The 23,234-nt window shown below is 35.7% G+C and overlaps 1 protein-coding gene across 3 annotated transcripts in view; it reads right to left on the minus strand.

Moving 5' to 3' along the window:
• Positions 1 to 3,755: 3,755 nt before the first annotated feature.
• The window catches only part of USPL1 (ubiquitin specific peptidase like 1), a 50,960-nt gene continuing 31,481 nt past the window's right edge, over positions 3,756 to 23,234 (minus strand). For all 3 annotated transcript variants that reach the window (XM_074216111.1, XM_074216110.1, XM_074216112.1), the window contains 2 exons: positions 15,475 to 15,635; positions 3,756 to 6,004 (listed from right to left, as the gene is read on the minus strand). In XM_074216111.1, coding sequence (XP_074072212.1) covers positions 3,975 to 6,004; positions 15,475 to 15,635 — 2,191 coding nt within the window. In that variant the 3' untranslated portion in view covers positions 3,756 to 3,974. The remainder of the gene's footprint in view (positions 6,005 to 15,474; positions 15,636 to 23,234) is intronic.

The following is a 23,234-nucleotide window of genomic DNA, read 5'->3' on the forward strand; positions in this document are numbered from 1 at the left end:
CTGGGTGCCAGTATGGAGGGAAGCATATAATATTTATGAAGTACTTACTATGTGAACCTTCTGAAACTAAACAAATTAAAGCAAACAACCCAAACTGTGGTCTTCAATCAATCCCTATTAATGGGCTAAACATTGTCTATGACATACAAGGGATTGTGTGAGGTGCTACAAATCAAGACAAAAAAAGTAAGAATTATTTTTTGGGGGGGTTTGCAAGGCAAATGGGGTTAAGTGGCTTGCCCAAGGCCACACAGCTAGGTAATTATTAAGTGCCTGAGACCGGATTTGAACCCAGGTACTCCTGACTTCAGGGCCAGTGCTTTATCCACTGCACCATCTAGCCACCCCAAAAAGTAAGAATTCAACAGAAACTAGTCTGGGTCATTTGAGTAGGGTAAGAGATAATAGAATCTGAATGCTTCACTAATACTCCATGATATCAAAAGAAATCAAGGAAATCCTCCAGCATTTTGCCTGGACTCGAGGAGGCAAATTTTTGGATTGTGTAAAAGAATTGTACAGGATAGATAAGCAAGGATACGTTGCAATCTGCATCACCAAGGGAAATATTCAGATCAATGAGTTCAGATTCATTGGAGCAAAGGCCGAATTAATAAACAATACAGAGTTGACCCAGGAAGAACTAGGTTAACTATTTAAAGATTTTTTTAAATACTATTTTATTGATACATTTCGACAACAATTATTTTCCAAGTTTCCCAGACCACTGTTTTTTAAGAAAAACCTTAAGCAAAACCACCTGATAAGTTACAACTGACAGTTCATGCAACGTTCTACATTTATAACTCATTATTTCTTCAGACTATTTTAATATCTAGAACCAATAAGTCATTTAAGTTATCTTTTAATTTAAGCTTATATTCCTATAAATTGTAATTATTCTTCCACTGATTGTGCTCTTTCCTTGTTTATATATCTTCAAATTTCTCTAAATTCTGTCAGCTTCCACTATATTTAAACAATAGTATTTGTTCAGATTTTCCCAATCCAAGTGCGTGTACTTTACCAGTTTTTAATGACCAAGGATAGCTGAGTTTTTTGAGATATAGGACCTTTCTTCTTGTGACCTTGTGGGATATATGCTCCATAATGTAATTTCTGGGCAAAGTAGAATGAACTGCTAACTTTCTACCTTAAATTTCAAATAATTTTCTCCAGTTTGGCAAATTTTCAGTTGGTGCAACTCCACCCAACTGCTTATTATTCAAGTCAAACTATTTCCAATTTGATGGCTAAGGCATCCCAGTTGTCCTAAATGCATTTCTCTTATTATTCCTGGTTAGGAGTATTTTTTTTTTTGGTATGTGGTTGACAGAATTTCAAACTTGGAAAACTGTTCACATCTTTTGAAATAGATTCTTATTTCACTTGTCTTCTTAAAATCAGGCTAGACAAGGTTGATCATCCTTAACTACTTTGTAAATCAGAGATATGGCTAAGGGCTTTAAATCTTTCATACACCAAGTACAAGTTAAGTAGATATTGAAATGCCAGGGAGCAACTAGGTGCCATTAATCACAGAATAACTAAGTGGATTAGAGATAATCTTCATATGCTGAAAGCAAGACACTGACACAGTATCAAAGACTCAATGTTGATTATGTCCTGAAATTCTGTTTGAACAGTTTTTTTGCACAACCTGTGTATGACTTGACAGTAAATTTATAGATGCAACTTCGGTTAAGTAAAACTTGGTTATACTATCTTAGAAACAGAGGTAAATGCCAACTGTGGCAGCAACAGCTATAAGTACTGGCACATGTTGGTAAGAGTCAATCAGGGAATTTCACTAAGATAAACTCACAGTAAGATAAGGTCTTTTTTCCCCTTTCCCACTTGAAAATCAGTTACAAGATAGCCTTTCTCCATCTGTCCCATGGATATGTCTTAAGAATTCAATTCTAGACATTCTTCTGGTTTATCTGAGATGACCCCTATAACACTTGTAGAAAATACTACAACTTTTTAAACTTATTTTAAGCCTTTTGTTGATAGTCATTTGTGTTTCATCTATCTTCCATATTACATTGAGAAGCTCCTTAACGGCAGGGACTAGCAGCATCTTCTTGGATGACTACCTCCACTGTGCACAGTACTGTGCATATTTTACAGTAGGTATTGAATACCTATGACTAGAACGAAAGTCAGTCAATACTTTTTATTATAGCATGTTCAGTGGGTGTTGAAAGGCTATTCAGGAATCTCTTCCTGGGAGTATTAAATATACTAAAGAAATCTATTTCAAACATGTTCATATGTTTTATGTGAGATATCTTGACTAGTATATTTTAAAATAGAAATTTTAAATTCTTTTCCATGTCACAGACCCCTCTGGTAGTCTGGTGAAATATTTTGTTAATCCCTTCTCAGAATGTTTTCAAATGCATAAAATAAAACACATAGGATTACAACAGAAAAGAATTATACTATAAGTTATTAGGTGTGCTTTTTTTCCTTCATAGACACCCAAGTTAAGAATTTCTGATTTAAAAAGATTTGACTTTCCCATCAAGTGTTAGTAGGCAAAACAAAATGGAACCAGGATATCTAATCATCCTCTGGCTAACCTTTAGAACCATTTTCTTTAGAACCAGTTTCTTGGAAGACATTCCAGCACATTAGTTCTGGCATTTTCCACTGGCACAGTTGAGAATACAAGATTCTCAGGCCAGAATGCCTTTGAATAGTAGCATTAGACTGAATTTCCGTAGTCTTCCTTCACAATCTGGTGAAACATCCTGTTTACCCTCATAATCCTACCTATTCTTTTGTGGTAAAGGCCACCACCTTAAGTTATTTCAGTAGATTCATTAAATATTTGTTGAATGCAATATACAGATTTAAAGTTGACATTGACAATTTACTTCATTCCTGTACATCCCAGCAACCATGAAGTAACATAACACATGGAAAATCATTCCAGGTATACAAATAACTGGGACAAATTGACCCTATTTTTACAGTGGAAAACAAGTTTAGAAAAGGATTGAGAAGATATTTTGTTATTCAGTCATTTCTAACTTGGCAAAATCTTATTTAGGGTATTTTTTTTTAGGTTTTTGCAAGGCAAATGGAGTTAAGTGGCTTGTCCCAAGGCCACACAACTAGGTAATTATTAAGTGTCTGAGACCGGATTTGAACCCAGGTACTCCTGACTCCAGGGCCAGTGCTTTATCCACTACGCCACCCAGCTACCCGACATTTGGGGTATTCTGGGCAAAGGTACTAGAATGGTTTGCCTCTTTATTTCAGTTCATTTTACAGATGAGGAAACTGAGACAAATAGGGTCAAATAATTTGCCCAGGATCACACAACTGATGCCTGAGATCAGATTTGAACTCAGGAAAATGAATCTGTCTGACTCCGGTATCAGGACTCTATCCATTGTGCCACCTAACTCCCCAACATGATATATAGGGTATGTAAATTTCTCTCCTACAGTGTACAGAGGTGCTATTTTGTTTGCAAATATTTACTGAGAACTTACCATTATCTATGACTCTCAAGAGACTCCTTTTAAAAAAAAAATTACAATTTCAGCAGAATTCCTATATGACGTTCATTAATAAGCCCTAATACAGATTTTAAAGTCCTATAATTTATAACCAATATCATTATAACTTGTAATTTTAAAACAGTAGAGATCAAAAAGTTGATAAATATTTCTAAATATCCAAATTGTAGGAAAAAATTGTGCATTAATTCCACAAAATAAAAAACTAATCCCCAAATGTTAAAACAGAATTTTGTTCATTTTAATTCAGAGATCATCAGTGCTTTCTGAGAAATAATATATGGACCTTAAACATTTTGTTCAAATAAACAATACATTTCACAAACCAGTGTTAATGATTTCCATTTGAGCACAGCCAGCGTGCAGTTTATTTGAAAACATAATTTAATATTTTTCTAAGCAATAATACAAACATATTTTAAAGACACCGACAAACATTCAACTGTCAAACATATATTCATCAAAATGAGGTAAATATTCTATGTCATCTGCTGAAGAACTTAATACTGAAGTGGAAAAAAATTCTTCAAGAATATCTGACTTCAGGGGATTTTCTAAGTGTAATGTTTTAGCACAAGAATTATTTGTTAATGAGTCCATTTGAATTTCATACTGATTTTGTTTTACAGGACTAGAATAATTATGGTCTTTGCTAGGATATGCAGAAGAGAATTCACTGACAAAGTCACTAGGTATTGGTAACAAATTATGGTTAGCTACCATCTCCAAATATTCACAATCATTTTTTCTATCTTCTGGGAATTCTGATGTGGCAGCAGTTGTAGTAGAAGACAGTAATTCTGCTAAAAATTCTTCATGAGTTGGGCTACTCTGCAGGTAAATACTAGCATGTGTGGTACCCTTAGGTTTTTTATCTGTGGCATTGATATGATCCTGGAGTTCCATTAATAGACCTTGCAATGATTCACATTCGTTTTGAGATGCATCCTGGGGAAAGTGTTTTGCACTTTTCTTTTGAGGTTTTTCATTTATTTGGAGAGCCTGAAGAGTGGCCAGTTTTCGCTTTTTTGCCTTAAGTTTTTTAAGAAGTTTTAGGCGAAGTTTGTGGGTTTGACTCTCATATGTCCCAGAAGAGATGTGATTTTCATTTTCATTAAAACTGTGCTTAGGAGGTATCCCACTTGACAGGGAATGAACATTTTTATGTGGGGATTTAGTCAAAACCTTTGTACCCTCAGGAACTTCATCAGGTATTAAAGATGTACTGATATTTGAAGGTGAAGAGTTAAGAACTGGAAGTGAGTTGCATGCAGACCTGGATATTTTCTTGGGTGCTTGAGGACTTATTTGATTCATTATACCTTTAGGTTTAAAGCCCCGAAAATTATTTGCCCTTTTAACTAAAGAGTTCAAGTCAGTTGTTTTTTGCAAATGGACCTTTCTTTCATTAGCTGAGGCACATGATGGCATAAAAGAAACTCCCTTGTTTAGTAATCCTTTCACCCAACTTCCTACAAACTTTTTTTTCTGTGTCTGTTTAGAATTCTGTGTTGAACCTAAGACTACACTTTGCGAAACTCCTGCAGTATTATTTGCTGTTTTCAAATTAGATTCTTGAGGTAAGACATTCTGTTTAGATATGAGTTTTTCAACCTTTGGTGAAAGGACTGGAGTTGATACAGAACCCTTCTCCAAGGCAATAGGTGAAAATTTAACTTTTGTCTCTTCAATTTGTAATGGTTTCTCTCCTTGTGGAATAGAAGTCACATGTGCTACATCATTTATGCAGATAGTATCTGATGTATTTTCTGGATTCAGTAGATCTGATTTCAAATCAATACTTGAATTTTGAATTAGGACATTTGCAGGTAGAGTTTGAGTATGTTCAGGGGTTTCCCTAGATGGAGTTGATTGTGAAGTTAATACTAATTCTTGTTTTTGCAAAGTGTCCATTTCAACAACTGTCTTATCATTTATCATAGACTGATTTTCTATCACAGGCTGATTTTCAACTGGATTTAATTCTTGTTTTTGCAAAATGTCCGTTTCAGCAACTGTCTTATCATTTATCATAGACTGATCTTCTATCACAGGCTGATTTTCAATTGGATTGCCCTCAGAATCAACATGAATTTCTGTAAGTGTCAAAGTTATAACATCATCATCTACTAAATCTTCTAGACCAGAAAGTAAACTGAACTGGTGATCTGTTGTTACTGCATCTGATGGATCTGTAGTTGGAGAACTTAGAATATTCTCCTGATCAAATGTTGAAAATATTTCGGTGGCAGCATCACTACCAGAACACAATGCCAGAGATTCTGGTTTGGAATCACCAAGGCTGAAACTTTCCAGCTTTTTAACAGGAATCTCTTCACTGGATGGATTGCTTGTTTTGGAAAAGTTCCTTTCCCAGATAACAATGTGAATCTCTGAAGCAGGAACTTCAAATCTCTGATTTCTTTTACAAAATGGTCCATTTAAATCATCACATTCTAGCCAAGTTCCTGAAAAAAATAAAGCAAATAATTTAATCACCCAAAGGTACTCAGTCTGTAAACTACCACCCTAAGTTCAACTACTTCTTTGCTCTTCGGCTTCTGTATTTGACTACTGCATAATACTTCACAACACTGAGACTATCCTTATTGACACCTGTCTCAGGCAAATGCTGAAGGTCTTTACCCTTCAAAAACAAGGCAATGTTCTTATATGTCAATTCTGTAGAACTGAAACAGTTATGTGGATGGTTCAGTTGTGCCCTGTCTCTTCCCACTCCTCCAATCTCTCAATATTATTAAGATTAGAAATTATAGGATTGCAAATAATATCTAAAATTAAATCATCACCCCCAAAACTTAGGCTTCAAAAACAATTGCTAGAAAGACAATTTTTAGTTAACTGAGCCAATAATGAACATACAAATATAAATGGCCATAGCATAGGTTTTTAAATCTTGTTACAATATTTCAAAAAGTCTTGTTCATTTCAAGTTATTTTCAATATAACACAATTCTAGAATTTCAACAGTTTTAGATAATTCTAAGTTATCTATAGTCTCCATAGTCTAGAATATCTAGAGATAGAAAATGCCTTCTTTTATCTTCTTTGACTGCTGAACTCCTTCAATTCTTCATCTTCTACCATTCAGCAGGTAAAAAAGAAAATACTATTTTTCTAACAAACAGTACAGCATTTCTGCATTAAAAAAAAGACTAAAGCCAATGACTTATTTATTTATTGAGTTCAAGGATGGGCACTGGACATAAATTATCCTATATGCTCCCTATGAGCCATTTCAATATCTAGTCTACAATCCCTATGAGAAAGTGAACATTGAAGCAATATAAAGAAATCATTGCCTTCCTTTTCCCCTTATCTCTTTTTCATTCTTTCACATCTACAACTTGCTGAAAAAAGTGGGAGGTTGAAACAATGATAAAACAGTAAACAGGGTCAATAACAATGGTGGGCCTCACCAGATAACAAAAATATAAGTTGCTGGATGGTAGGTCCCATTTTTGATTTTTATCTTTGGACCCCTATAATTCACTGTACATGAGAACTGCTTAAGAGAATTTACTGAAAGCATGACTTCAAAGAAGAGATATGAGAAGACATCCTCCCCATCTCTTTGTAAAAGTGGGATGTCTCCAAGTGTGAAACAGTGAATAGATTTTCCAGACTTTTTTTTTGATATATTGATCAAAACCAATGGATTTTTTTCTCTTCCTTTCTATGGTTTTTTTTCTTTTTAAAAAATGTCCTTTGTAATAGGGGATAATTCTCTGAGGTGAGGAAAAGGAGAAATTCTGAGAAATTTAGTTAATGTAAAAACAAAAAGATCAATAACATTTTCAAGAAAATAAATGCTTGTTGAAGACTGCATTTAAGTTAAAAAAAAGGCTTTATAATAAATCATGTCACATCAACAATCATTTATAATACCCTAACTATATGCAAGGTTAATAAGGGAAAAAGATAAAATTAAATACAATAGGAAAGGAGAAGTGACCAGAGTACCAGCAAGGCAACGTCCTAAGATGGCAACAGCTAAGCCTACCCCATTTTGAGAAAAGCAAACAATTCAATACTTCCATTGCATGTATCACAATCATCATAAATATATGGAACTCCAACTCTGAGGAAGAAAGGGAAGTACAATTTCATAGAAACAATAACACTTACAGCAAAGAATGTGTGCTATGTTCCTAACATATATAATAAGATAACTCACATTAAGTCTTCTAAGGGAGAATAAAGAAGAAAAAAATGAGGGATAACCTGAAGGCATTTTGATGAATCAATGGAATATAGAAGGGGGAGCTAGGTAGTGCAGTGGATAGAGCACTGGCCCTAAAGTCAGGAGGACCTGAGTTCAAATCCAACCTCCAACACTTAATAAACACCCAGCTGTGCAACCTCGAGGAAGTCACTTAACCCCATTGCCTTGCAAAAAAACAGAAGAAAAACAAAAAAAAAAAAGAGGGAGCTCAAAGAAAACCAATTTCTATTTTCTCAATAAAGTATGAGACAAATTCTTCAGTTAAAGAGTAGAGGCAGGACTTCCAAGCCAAGATGGCGGAGAGAAGACAGGCACAGTTCTAAAGTCTCCTGATCTTTTCCCCATCTATCACATGAAACAAACCTCTTAAAAGAAATCCAAACCAGGAAACCCAGAAAGAAAAAAGCCAGGAGAGGAAAATCTACCTCAGGATTTGTCTCCCGCAGCAGCCTTGGCTGAGTACCAGCAGGTGAGTATGAGCTCCGAAAGAAGATCAGCCCAGGATCAGCCAGACCAACAGCTGAATCAGAACCAGGAGTCTAAGGGCCCGAGAGCCACAACTGCTGGATCAGCACTGGGGCTGAATGAAGGGGGCTTGGGTCCGCCGGGAAGCAGAGGCGCTGGTGTTGGTGCTGTCCCCCTGGAGCTTGGGGAAGGGGCTGCAGGGAGAGGTCTGGTGCAGGAGAGCTGGACACCATCCCTGGGCCCCTGAGGTCTGAAAAACTCTGAGCCCACGCCTCCATTGCACTGAGGCCTCTTCTCAAACAAATGCAAACTACTTCTGCCTCAGGCCCAGGTGTGTGAGCAGAAGAACCAGCCCAGCTGAGAAAACACCTCAGGCCAGGGTAAAGCCCACCATTGAGTGAAGGCAAAAGAATTCAATAGCTCCAATTCCCTCCCTCAAGCAAAGGGAGAAGGCCTCCCAACCAAGGTCACAGACACCCCAGAGAGGGCAGCCAGCACCTCCTACTGGCCAGCCAGAGAAACTGCACTCGGTAAAGCCTTTAGAGATCCCAAGCCCAGGTGAACCAGCCCCACCCAACTCAAGGTCTTAGCATAATGAAGGGTCAGTGAAAAGGTGGATCCATAGAAAAATTCCTGGAAGGGAAAGACCCCAACCCAAGAGACCTGGAACCTCTGAGGAGAATACAATCTGGTCTCCAGCACAGAAAGACTTCCTTGAAGAAATAAGGAAGAAGTTTAAAAATCAACTGGAAAATTTGGGGGAGACAATTAATACCTTGCAACAAGAAAACAAAACCTTAGAAAGTAGAATTGGACAATTACAAAAGAAGAATAATTCTCAGATCCTCAAATGAGCAAATGCAAAAAGAAATTAATTCTCTCAAAACCCCAAATGGTCAAATGGAAAGCTCTTTCAAAAGTAGAATTGACCAACTGGAAAAGGTTAATGAAAACTCCTCCCCCCAAAAAATGGAGTCTACAGAAACTAATGACTCCACGAGACAGCAAGAGTCAGTTAAACAAAATCAAAAAATAGAAAAAAAAGAAGCAAGTGTGAAATACCTCATCAACAAAACCACTGACCTCGAGAATAGATCGAGGAGGGGAAACCTGAAAATTATAGGACTTCCTGAAAACACTGAAGAGAAAAAAAGCCTGGACTTAACATTACAGGATCTAGTGATGGAAAACTGCCCTGACATCATCGAACCGGAGGGCAAAGTAGTTATTGAAAGAGTACATCGATTCCCACCAGAAAAAGATTCTAAAAGGAAAACACCAAGGAATGTTGTGGCCAAACTCCACAACTATCAGATAAAAGAGAAAATCCTGCAAGCAGCCAGAAAGAAACAATTTAAATATAAAGGAGCCACAGAAAGGATCACACAGGACCTGGCTGCATGAACACTAAGGGATCGAAGGGCCTGGAACGAAATATTTCGAAGAGCTTGGGAGCTTGGAATGCAGCCAAGAATCTACTTTCTTGCAAAAGCTGAGCCTTTTCTTCCAGGGAAAAAGATGGACATTTAACGGAATGGAACAATTCCAAAAATTTCTGATGAAAAGACCAAAGCTAAACAGAAAATTTGGATATCAAACAGGAGGTTCAAGAGACACATGAAAAGGTAAAAAAAAAAAGGGGGGGGTAAAATGAAAAAAAATGCAACCCAGCAAGTTGAAACTGGCTATATCCCAGCATGGGGGGGGTGTGTGTGTGTGTGTGTTAGAGACTCTCATAAATCCTGAGAAATGTAACTCTAACAGAGAGAATATACCTAGCCAGAAATGATGGACATCCATGCCCTATCCATGAGACTGATATCTAATGGGATGTAACTGGCTTTAACTCCACTGGGGAGAAAGACTAATAACTCTCAGGAATTTTGACTCTATTCAACAGAATATACTGAACTAGAAGGGACAGACACTCAGAATTTTCTATGACTTAGATAGAATGATCTAAAAAAAAAATACACTCCCTCCCTAAAAAAGGGGGACAGGAAAGAGAAGGGAGGAGGGAGGGGATTGAATGGGACAAATCTCATTACACTAAGAGGTACAAAAAAACCTATGGTAATAGAGGGGAAGAAGGGAGTAGAGGAGAACCTGAATCTTCTTCTCATCAGACTTGGCTTAAAGTCAACCTACACATACTCAGTTAACTTATAAAACATCTAACCTTTCAAGAAGTAAAAAGGTAAAAGGGGGGGCAGAGAAAGGGAAGGCGAGTGGAAGAAATAAGGGAAAATAACAAAAGGAAGGGAAGGGAACAGGGAAAGGGGAAAGAAAGGGTAGGGTGTGATATAGGAGGGCAAATACACTGAAGGGGGTGGTATTCAAAAACAAAATACTGGGGGAAATGGATAAAAGTGGGGGAAAGGGGGAAAAACACAAACAGAGGGAAGACCGCAGGGAGGGCAATAAAGAATTAGTAATCATAACTTTGAATGTGAATGGGATGAACTCTCCCTTAAAAGCAAATAGCAGAGTGGATTAAAAACCAAAATCCTAAAATATGCTGCTTACAAGAAACTCATTTGAAGCAGAGAGATACATATAGAGTAAAGGTAAAAGGTTGGAGCAAAATATATTTTGCTTCAGCAGAAGTAAAAAAAAGCAGGGGTAGCAATCCTTATCTCAGACAAAGCAGCAGCAAAAATAGATAGTGTTAAAAGAGATAAGGAAGGAAACTTTATCCTCCTAAAAGGTACCATAGACAATAAAGTCATTTCAATATCGAACATATATGCACCCAGTGGGACAGCACCCAAATTCTTAGAGGAGAAGCTGAAAGAATTACAGGAAGACATAGACAGCAAAACTCTACTAGTAGGAGACCTCAACCTCCCGCTATCAGATCTAGATAAATCAAATCATAAAACAAACAAGAAAGAAATTAGGGAGGTAAATAGATTGTTAGAAAAATTAGATATGGTAGACTTATGGAGGAAACTGAATGGGGATAGGAAGGAATATACCTTTTTCTCTGCAGTACATGGAACTTATACAAAAATTGACCATGTACTAGGACATAAAAACCTAATGATCAACTGCAGAAAGGCAGAACTAGTGAATACATCTTTCTCAGATCACAATGCAATAAAAGTCATATGCAATACTGGGCCAAGGAGATATAGATCCAGAGCAAATTGGAAACTGAATAACCTCATCTTAAAAAATGAGTGGACCAAAAAACAAATTATAGAAAGAATTAACCATTTTATCCTAGATAATGATAATAATGAAACAACATACCAAAACCTATGGGATTCATTCAAAGCAACTCTCAGGGGATATATTATAGCTCTAAATGCTTATATGAATAAATTGGAGAAAGAGGAAATCAATGAACTAAACATGCAACTAAAAAAATTAGAGAAAGAACAAATCAAAAATCCCCAAATACCAAATTAGAAATTTTAAAAATTAAAGGAGAAATTAATAAAATTGAAAGCAAAAAAACTATTGAATTAATAAATAAAACCAAAAGTTGGTATCATGAAAAAACCAATAAAATTGATAAACCTCTGGTCAATTTGATTAAAAAAAAGAAGAAAACCAAATTGGTAGTATTATAAATGAAAAAGGTGAACTCACCACCCATGAGGAGGAAATTAAAGTAATAATTTGAAATTATTTTGCTCCACTTGATGCCAATAAATTTGATAATCTAAGTGAAATGGATGAATATTTACAAAAATATAAATTGCCCAGGTTAAATGAAGAAGAGATTAAATACCTGAACAACCCTATCTCAGAAAAAGAAATTCAACAAGCCATTAGTGAACTCCCTAAAAAACAATCTCCAGGGCCTGATGGATTCATAAGTGAATTCTACCAAACATTTAAGGAACAATTGGTTCCAATCCTATATAAACTCTTTGGAAAAATAGGGAAAGATGGAACTCTGCCTAACTCTTTCTATGAAACCAATATGGTACTGTTACCTAAACCAGGAAGAGTTAAAACAGAGAAAGAAAATTATAGACCTAATCCCTGATGAATATAGATGCAAAAATCCTAAATAAAATCTTAGCAAAACGACTACAACAAGTCATCACTAGGATAATACATTATGATCAAGAAGGATTTATTCCAGGAATGCAGGGTTGGTTCAATATTTAGGAAAACTGTTAGTATACTCATATCAATAACAAACCTATCAGAAACCATATGAGAATATCAATAGATGCTGAAAAAGCTTTTGACAAAATACAGCATCCATTCCTATTAAAAACACTAGAGAGTGTAGGAATAAATGGACTGTTCCTTAAAATAATTAGCACTATCTATCTGAAACCATCAACAAGCATTATACTCAATGGGGAGAGACTAGAGACATTCCCAATAAGATCAGGGGTTAAACAAGGGTGCCCATTATCACCACTACTATTCAATATTGTATTAGAAATGTTAGCATCAGCAATTAGAGAAGAAAAATTAAAGGAATTAGAATTGGGAAGGAAGAGACAAAACTCTCACTATTCGCAGATGACATGATGGTCTACCTAGAGAATCCCAAGAAATCTAAAAAACTACTGGAAACAATTAGCAATTTTAGCAAAGTTGCAGGTTATAAAATAAACCCCCATAAATCCTCAACTTTCCTATATATGACTAGCAAGAAACAGCAGGAAGAGCTAGAAAGAGAAATCCCATTCAAAGTAACCTCAGACAGTGTAAAATACTTGGGAGTCTATTTGCCAAGACAGACTCAGAATCTTTTTGAAAACAATTATAAAACACTTCTCACACAAATTAAATCAGATTTAAATAACTGGGCAAATATCAACAGCTCATGGATAGGGAGAGCTAATATAATAAAAATGACAATTCTACCAAAACTAAACTACCTGTTTAGTGCCCTACCAATCAAAATTCCAAAATATTGCTTTAATGAGCTAGAAAAAATTGTAAGTAAATTCATATGGAGAAATAAAGTCAAGAATTGCCAGGAGCTTAATGAAAAAAAATGCAAACGAAGGTGGTTTAGCACTACCTGATCTAAAATTATATTATAAAGCATCAGTCATCAAAACTGTTTGGTATTGGCTAAGAAATAGAGTGGTGGACCAGTGGAATAGACTAGGTGTAAAAGCAGGAGAGGATTATAGTAATCTGCTGTTTGATAAACCCAAAGAGTCAGGCCACCAGGATAAAAACTCCCTCTTTGATAAAAACTGCTGGGATAATTGGAAGTTAGTATGGAAGAAACTTAGATTAGACCAACACCTCACACCCTTTACCAAGATAAGATCCAAATGGTTACAGGACATAGACATAAAAAACAATACTATAAGCAATTAGAAGATCAAGGACTAGTCTACCTGTCAGATCTATGGAAAGGGGAACAGTTTATGACTAAGGAAGAGTTGGAGAACATCACCAAAAACCAATTAGATGATTTCGATTACATTAAATTTAAAAGTTTTTGCACAGATAAAGCCAATGTAATCAAGATCAAAAGAAAAGTAGTAAATTGGGAAACAATCTTTACAACTAATGATTCTGACAAAGGACTCATTTCTAAAATATACAGAGAACTGAGTCATATTTTTAAAACAAAAAGCCATTCCCCAATTGACAAATGGTCAAAGGATATGCAAAGGCAATTTACAGATGAGGAGCTCAAAGCAATCCATAGCCATATGAAAAAATGCTCTAAATCATTAATTATTAGAGAAATGCAAATTAAAGCTTTTCTGAGGTACCACCTCACACCTCTCAGATTGGCCAGTATGACCAGGAAGGATAATGATCATTGTTGGAAGGGATGTGGGAAATCTGGGACACTATTACACTGTTGGTGGAGCTGTGAACTCATCCAACCCTTCTGGAGAGCTATTTGGAACTATGCCCAAAGGGCAACAAAAATGTGCATACCCTTTGACCCAGCAATACCACTACTGGGTCTATACCCTGAAGAGATGAGGAAAAAGGGTAAAAACATTACTTGTACAAAAATATTTATAGCAGCCCTGTTTGTGGTGGCAAAGAATTGGAAATCAAGTAAATGTCCTTCAATTGGGGAATGGTTTAGCAAACTGTGGTATATGTATGTCATGGAACACTGTTGTTCAATTAGAAACCAGGAGGGATGGGATTTCAGGGAAACCTGGAGGGATTTGCATGAACTGATGCTGAGTGAGATGAGCAGAACCAGAAAAACACTGTACACCCTAACAGCAACATGGGAGTGATGTTCAACCTTGAAGGACTTGCTCATTCCATCAGCGCAACAATTGGGAACAATTTTTGACTGTCTGCAAAGGAGAGTACCATCTGTATCCAGATAAGGAGCTGTGGAGTTTGAACAAAGTACAAGGACTATTCCCTTTAATTTGGAAAAAAAAAACCCAGATGTCTTATGGTTTTATCTGGTTACCTCTGAGAATTCTGTTCTCTTTAAGGATATGATTTCTCTCTCATCACACCCAATTTGGATCGAGGTACAACATGGAAACAAAGTAAAGACTGATGGAGTGCTATCTGTAGGGTAGGGGTGGGGGGAGGGAAGCAAGATTGGGGGAAAACTGTAAAACTCAAATAATATCTTTAATAAAAATTTAAAAAAAAAAGAGTAGAGGCAGAGTGGTACAAGAATTGAAAAAAAGAGTAGAGGTTTTAACACTGGCTATACAGAATGAAAAAGAATCAATTCGGGAGAAATAAAGCCTTGCTCTAGCAACAGCCCAGTTGAGTTATTGTTATTCCAAAAGAACTATTAAAAGTAAAACAGAATCACATTATATACATGACCTTTGAGAATAGGAAAAAGCAGTCACAATTCTAACTCTACAAATTACTTACTAAGACTAGAATTGGCAAATATAACTATCTGAATTTCACTTCTAGGAGTCAGGCTAAACACTTTCATGAGTTAGGGTAAATAAATCTAAAGTTTTATTTAATTTTATCTGAGGACAGATAAACCACAACAAAATTTCTATAACTAAGACCTTTAGGGGAATGAACAAATTCCCATAACTGGTTGTTCTTTTACACATCGAACAGATGCATGTATGCTTATGCATATATAACTATATGTTCAATATACACATTCACACAAAACTAAGTCATTAATGCCTTTTCCTATTTAAAGGTAAAGCTAAAGACTACAAAACTATGTACATGAATCTATCAATGTTATCAAAAGAAAATACTTGCTTATTCTGACAAACTTCATTTTAATAGCATGAATTGCAAAAATCAAATTAAAATACTTACCATCAGAATTCAAAATCCAAGTTATAAAATGTTTTTTACTTATTTGATACTGAATCACACAAGTTATTTGGTAGAAAAAGCCTTCAAAATGAAATGAATAGAACTGCAAGTCATTACATGGCAAGCCTTCTACAAAGTGCAGCATAAATACTGAAGATATTCTAGAGGGAAATAAAAAAGAAAAGTCAAACAAATAATACTATATGCCGTGTTATACAAAAGATAGTCTAGGGGCAGCTAGGTGGCACAGTGGATAGAGCGCTGGCCATGGAGTCAGGAGTACCTGAGTTCAAATCCGGCCTCAGACACTTAATAATTAATTGCCCAGCTATGTGGCCTTGGGCAAGCCTCTTAACCTCATTTGCCTTACAAAAACCATAAAAAAAAATAAAAATAAAAAGATAGTCTGAAGCCAACAAGTCAAATACAATTCATTTTCAGGGCTGACTACTAACATATTAAAACGTATTTTTTTTAAAACCTCCAGATGTGTTTAATTAGAATTGAAGAATTCTTTTTAAAGTATATAACAAAAATTGTCCTCAGATTGATTATCACTCACAGTCTGAAACCATCATGCAATAAATTTCTATCACAGTCCATTAAGCAAAAATTGCTTGCAAAATATATATCATATCCATTATGTCTTCATGTCTAAGGAAACTCTAAATATCCAGACACCTAATACAATCAAACTCAGACCCTCAAAAATCTTTCTCTGCAATTTCCCCAAATTAGCTGTTCTAACTGGTACTTTAAGAAATAACAGTCATCATTTTAAAATAGAAAGAATTCAGATAAAAATAGGAAGAATGTTATGAACTGATGCAGAGGGAAGTAGAATTGAGAGAACAATATAAGCAATGACAATGACAAAGGAAAAAGAAAAGGAAACCAAACATAGAGCTTCTGTTAATACTAATCTTTGATGTTGTGAAAAGATTATAAAACATACTTCCCTTGCTGGTAAAGAAGTAGGGATAATATAGATAGTCATGCAAGGATCACTATGCTACCTAGTTCTGTTTTTGTTAAGAGGTAAGGTTTAGGGGCAGCTAGGTGGCCTAGTGGATAAAGCACCAGCCCTGGAGTCAGGAGTACCTGGGTTCAAATCCGGTCTCAGACACTTAATAATTACCTAGCTGTGTGGCCTTGGGCCAAGCCATTTAACCCCACATTTGCCTTGCAAAAACCTAAAAAAAAAAAAAAAGTTAACTATCCCTTAAGGCCTCAAACACTTTTAACCCCATTGCCTTGCAAAATCAAAAAAAAAAAAAAATAAAAATTAAGGTTTACTGCAAGGTGGGGGGGGGGAAGAATATCTGCAGTCCAAAGGGCAATAAAAATGTGCATATCCTTTGATCCAGCAATACCTCTAACTGGATCTATACCCTAAAGAAATCATGAAAAAGCGTAAAAATATCACTTGTACAAAAATATTCATAGTAGCTGTTTGTGGCAGCAAAAAATTGGAAATCGAGTGAATGTCCTTCAACCGGGGACTGGCTGAACAAATTATGGTATATGTATGTCATGGAACACTATTGCTCTATTAGAAACAGGAGGGATGGGAATTCAGGGAAGCCTGGAAGGATTGGCATGAACTGATGCTGAGGGAGATGAGCAGAATCAGAAGGACACTGTAGACCCTAATAGCAACATGGGAGTGATGATCAATCTTAATGGACTTGCTCATTCCATCAGTGCAACAATCAGGCACAATTTTGGCCTATCTGCAATGGAGAATAGCATCTGTATCCAGAGAAAGAAGTGTGGAGTTTCAACAAGGACCAAAGACTATTATTTTCAATTTAAAAAAACCCGTTATCTTATTATGTAATTTTTCCATCTCTTATATGTATACCATGGAAACAATGTAAAGACTAACAGACTGCCTTCTGTGGGGGGAGGGGGAGGGAAGCAAGATTAAGGGAAAAATTATAAAATTCAAAATAAATAAAATATTTCTTTTATTAAAAAAAGTATTTCAGGATATCTGTGACAGAGAATACCATCTGTATCCAGAGATGTGAGCTCAGGAGTTTAACAAAGATCAAAGACTATTACCTTCATTTTTTTTTAAAGTTGCCTTATGTACTGTTTAATTTTGCTATCTCTAATATTTTATTTTTTTCTCAAGGATAGGATTTTTCTCTCAACACATTCACTTTTGATCAATATATAGCATGGAAACAATGTAAAGATTATCAGACTGCTTTCTGTGGGGAGGGAAAGGGGACAGAAGGGAGGGTGTGGGAAAATGTAAAATTCAAAACCTTACCATTGTATATAACTGGAAAACAAATAAAATATTTACATAATAAAAAAAAAGAATGTCTACAGAGTTTAGAAAAGTAGTGTGATGCAAAAAGGAATCAATAAAATCATTTTAAAACATGCCAATCTGATGTATCTTCGTGGCATTAAGGGAAGAATAGTATCCAACTCAAAGGCAGCAAGGTAACAACAGTGGATAGAGTGTCAGTTATAACAATGATAATACTTTTGTCCTTCATTCTTGGAGAAGACCATGACATCAGGTTGGTGATGCCGTGACAAGCATATGAATTAGATTTAACTGAGGGGATACTCTACTGATCTCACTTTCTCCTCCAGAGCCATCTGGGTCCAGTGACTAGATATAAGTCAAGACAACTGGAGATGTCCCTAGAATGTCAGGTCTAGAGTCATGAAGAGCTCACATCTGGTCTCAGACACAAGCTGTGTGACCCTGGGCAGGTCATTTAACCCTGCTCAGCTTCCTCACTTGTAAAATGAGCTGGAAAAGGAAATGGCTTCAGGTTTGAAGGGATCATAGGCCATTTGGTCTGATAAGAACCTAAATTTACCCTTCCATGCCACATTCAACAAGTAGTCATCAAGCCTTTGCTTTAAGATCTCCAGTGAAGGGGAACCTATTACCTTCCTAGTCAGCCCATTCCACTTTGAAATTCATTCAGAATATTGTATTCAGCTCTAGGAATAGCACTGTAGGAAGGCTAAAGATGAGCTTATCTATAAGAGTCCAATCAGGATGATGAAGGTGAAGTCATTCAGTTGTCTGAAGAAATGTCACATGGAAGAAGGATTAAACTTGCTCTACTTGACCAAAACTAAAGCACAACTAGGAGCATTATAAAGAAGTAAATCTATATTTGATACACAATAATTACATTTAATAATATAACTTCAGTAATATTAACTGTTTCCCCAGGGTAAGTGCAAATCAGTGTGGCTGAGTTGTAATGGTTTTTTTAATTCTATGATAGCAAGATATGGAATATGGTGGCAATCAGCAACATGTAAGTTGTGTAAGGAAGATGAATGAATAGGTTTTGAAAACAAACAGAAACAGAACAAGGGATGAGATCAAGGAAGATAAAAGTTGAACTTGTTAACTAGTGTCATTACTGAAAGGAAGAAAGTGAGGGCCTGTGGGAGAGATGGATTGTTAAAGATCAGAGCCAACCCAAAGGGGAATGGGCTGACTAGGGAGGTGTAGCAGGTTCCCCTTCACTGGAGGTCTTAAAGCAAAGGCTTGATGACCACTGAGTATGTCATGGAAGGGATTTAGGTGCTTATCAGACTAAATGGCTTATGATCTCTTCCAAACCTGAAATTCAGTTAAATTGTATTTGGAGGAAGAGTTCAACTTGTAAAGACAAAAAAATGGAGGAAATAAAGAAAAAATATCTTGAAAACCAAAATACTTAGCAAATCCAGAAATTTTTTCCAGTACAAATTCTCTAGTTATGGAATATTAAATCAGCCTGAAGTTGGGAGTTGGGCCCTGAATTATGTGTGAATGAAATGAATCTTTTTACAACCTTTAAGAAAACTATCAAATATCTGTTCAACTGATTTTTCAAGTTACCAAAATTCAGTTTCTCAAGATATTCAGCTGAAATGAACTTCAGTGTTTCTTAAAATTTAAGATCACTTAATTATTATGAATTATTCCTAATTGTGTTTTCAACTGGAAATCAATCAAGTCTTTAAATTACAAATACCCTTTATATTTAGAATATATTCCTGAAAATTTGCCTATAAGGCAAAATTCTAGATATTAGATCCTATTTCTCACATTTTTTTCTATTATCACACATCTTTGATTCTTTCTAAATCTTTAGCTCCCCTAACTCTCCACTGCTTACTATGCCTCATTATATACCAAAAGAGTCACACCATACACTACTGCTAATTATAGGAAGGCACGTATAGGGTGTATGCTAAAAACAACCTTTTAAATCCTCTGTACTTCATTCATAAAAATAAGACCTAGTCTGAAACAGTTTAACATCTGAAAAATTAATTTTTGAACCAGTTTGAGCTAATGAAGAAAGAAAATTCTAATCAATATAAAGGAATTATCTGTAGAAAAAAACTTTTCAAACATTCTAATATTTTTCCCAATTTTTAACTTTAACTTAGAATGTAAAAATATGTTGATCTGCAAGCATTTATTAAATACCTTTGGTATACCAGTAACCATGCAGAGTGCTACAAATATGAAGACAAAAATTAGACAGTCCTTGACCTAAAGGACCTTATATTTTAATAAAAGAGACAACATGTACACATTAAGTAAATAAAAAAATAGGTGGATCGGGTAAGGCTTCATATAGCAGGGGTACTTGAATTGAGTTTTGAAGGATATAAAGATTCTAAGAGGTAGAATTCAGAAAATGCATTCTATCCTTTGCAAAGGCATGGAGATGGGAGACAGAGTATCATGCTTTAAGAAAGTGTAAGAAGGCCAGTTTAGTTGGACCATAGTGTGAAGCTATATATAAAAAACTGAGAAAATTGGTTGGCTAAATGTTAAACAAAGAAGTTCAGACCTTCACACTGTGAAAATCAGACTCACCTTTTGTAGAATATAGACTGCAGAGGGCAGAAACTTGATGCCAAAGAACAAATTAGGAGACTAACAGTCCAGGTAAAAGGCCATAAGGAAATAGGTTCTATTCTAGGAAATGATTTTATTCTCAGTTAAAATAGAAGGCAGATTTTAATGATAGCCATTTTCTAGATTTTAGATTATTTTTGGTGTTTAATCTCTTGGTGGTAAGTAGTAATGAAGTATCAGGTTAAGGTGGGGAGAAGTCAAGCAAAACTGAATTCTAGTTTTTCTCTGCAAGACCAAGTGCTACACTGCTTCTCCACCAGCAGATGCCTTCTCTTCACACTTGACTCCATTTCAGTTTTTCCTTTCTTCGAACTCTTCTCACAGATCAAGGCATGCAAAGCTGAGGTCCCTGAGGCTCAGTGTTCAAAGAATTCCAGAAATGGGCTCTCTGAGGACCTCTAATCCAAACAGACTAGTCATGCCCCCTTACAATACTGGCTTTATCTGAAAATCTGATATGCACAAGAATTTACTTCTACTCCAACAGTTAGCCGCCGCCGCCGCTGCCCCCCAGCCCCGAGGAAGTTAAGCCTCTCCAGGGTCAATTACAAGTCTGATGCTCTTTTACTCATACTCTCTAATAGACTTCCAAACCCTGGTAAAGCTTGGGCTTACAGCCTTACCTTCCAGAAATACTCTGGTTTGTTAACATCCTTTCAAGTATGGCATCCAGAACTGTTCAGGACCTTCTAAGAGCTGTGCTGGCAGGGTTAAGGGCTGAGAGAAGGGAGGAGAAAATCTAGTTCAACCCTAGAATGAAAGATCTGTATGAAGATAGTATGGGGGGGGGCAGCTAGGTGGCGCAGTGGATATAGCGCCCGGCCTGGAGTTGAGGAGTACCTGAGTTCAAATCCGGCCTCAGACACTTAATAATTACCTAGCTTGGGCAAGCCACTTAACCCCACTGCCTTGCAAAAAAAAAACACAAAAAAAAACAAAGACAGTATGAATGGAATGGACATAGTTTGCCTTGAAAGATGGGATTTCAAGATCTATATTCATCAAAGTTTATTATTTTAAGATGTCAGCCCAGTTTCTTCAATAGTAATTCTAATTTGTTTCATAATTATGTGACTTCAATTGCTTTCCAAGATATGTCACCAGACCCATTTCCATAGCAGAGCCACTGTGTGCTATGCTAATAACCTGAAGCACATTAAAGATACAATTTTCAATGTTCTAGCCAAATAACTTGCAAAATAAAAAATTCTAAATGTCACTATTATGGGCTATGCAAGATTTTTATAAGCTCCATGAAAATTTAAAAAACTAAAAACTCTAAACTAACACCTAAGAATCCAAGAGATTTGATGAAAATAATTTATAAAATGACATTTCAAAATAAATTTAGGGGCAGCTAGGTGGCATAGTGGATAAAGCACCGGCCCTGGAGTAAAGAGTACCTGGGTTCAAATCCAGTCTCAGACACTTAATTACCTAGCTGTGTGGTCTTGGGCAAGCCACTTAACCCCGTTTGCCTTGCAAAAAAAAAAAAAACTAAAAAAAAATAAATTTAATATACTGCAAAAGTAATACGTTTTCCTGTTTCAGATCTTTTCATAAAAAGTTGCAACTACAGATGAGGAAGTAACTTTTATCTTATGTTTAGCATAACTGAAATCCTCAGTAATTGTGAGCAAACTTTCCATATTTTCAGAAAATAGAACATCTGTGAAAATATTAATAATTTTAAATGGAAATTTGACTTTTAAATGAATGTGTTTAAAAGAAAGCTATTTTGTATGTGATAAGTCACTTAACCAGGAGATAGACAAGACAACTCTGACTAGTATGGGGGGAAACATTTCAACAGAGTCCATGAAAATAACAGAATACTGCCAATAAATAACCAATGTAGGCTTAGAATAACTTAGGTTTTCCTTAGAAAGCAAATTAGCAGAGATGACCAAATCCTTGTTAATTAAGATTTAATAAGGATGGTCTATAAAAAAATGAAATACTAAATGTGTCAATTCTTTCCACTGATTTAATCCACATTTACTTATTATAAACACAATGAGAAAACTACAGTCACTAAGAGAGATAAAATAAGGTGTACACAGTCCATACAAATAGAATACATAAGCAAGAGCTCATTTTTGGCTGGGCAGTAAGAATAAGGGAAAGCTTCATGAAGGAGCATCTGAGCTGGGTATTAAAATCCTGGACAGGTCAGATGACAGATAAGAGAATGTCAAGCCTATGATTTACACAGTCACAGAGGTAGTTTTCTTTGGTTGGAATACATAAGAATAAGTGATAGTATGAAAAAAATGCTGGCAAAAGTATTAAAGTCAGATTATGGTAGGTTTTGAATGCCAGGTAACAGAGTCCCTTAAGGTTTTTGGATAGAATAATATTATTAGATCTATGTATTAAGAAGATTAATCTGGTATGATGTGTAGGAAAGACTGATAACAAAGAGACTATTTGGAATCTACAGTAGAAAACCCAGGTGAGAGGTAATGAAATGGTAGTAGTAAGCATGAAGAGGAGTGACTAGACAGAGGAAATACTGTAAAGGTAAATTTGACAATAGTTGGTCACTAAAAGAGTAAAAAAAGAAGGAATTGAAGATAATCATGCAGTTATACATGAGAAATTAAAGAAGGAACAGGTTTCAGAAGAAAGTATAACAAATCCAATTGCAAGGGATATGCTAACAGAGATAGATTTTGAATTTAGGATAAGAGTGGGCAATTAGAAATTGCAAGTTAAAAGAGAGATAAAGATTAGAGATCAGCATTAAGTTATAGTGAAAGCTATCAGAATAGAAGGAGATGACTAATAAAAAGGACAAAGAAATGAGAAAGGGGACGGACTTGAGAAATGACTATGATTAAGGTGCACA

This window comes from Macrotis lagotis, chromosome 1 (genome assembly GCF_037893015.1).
Source record: "Macrotis lagotis isolate mMagLag1 chromosome 1, bilby.v1.9.chrom.fasta, whole genome shotgun sequence".
Taxonomy (NCBI): domain Eukaryota; kingdom Metazoa; phylum Chordata; class Mammalia; order Peramelemorphia; family Peramelidae; genus Macrotis; species Macrotis lagotis.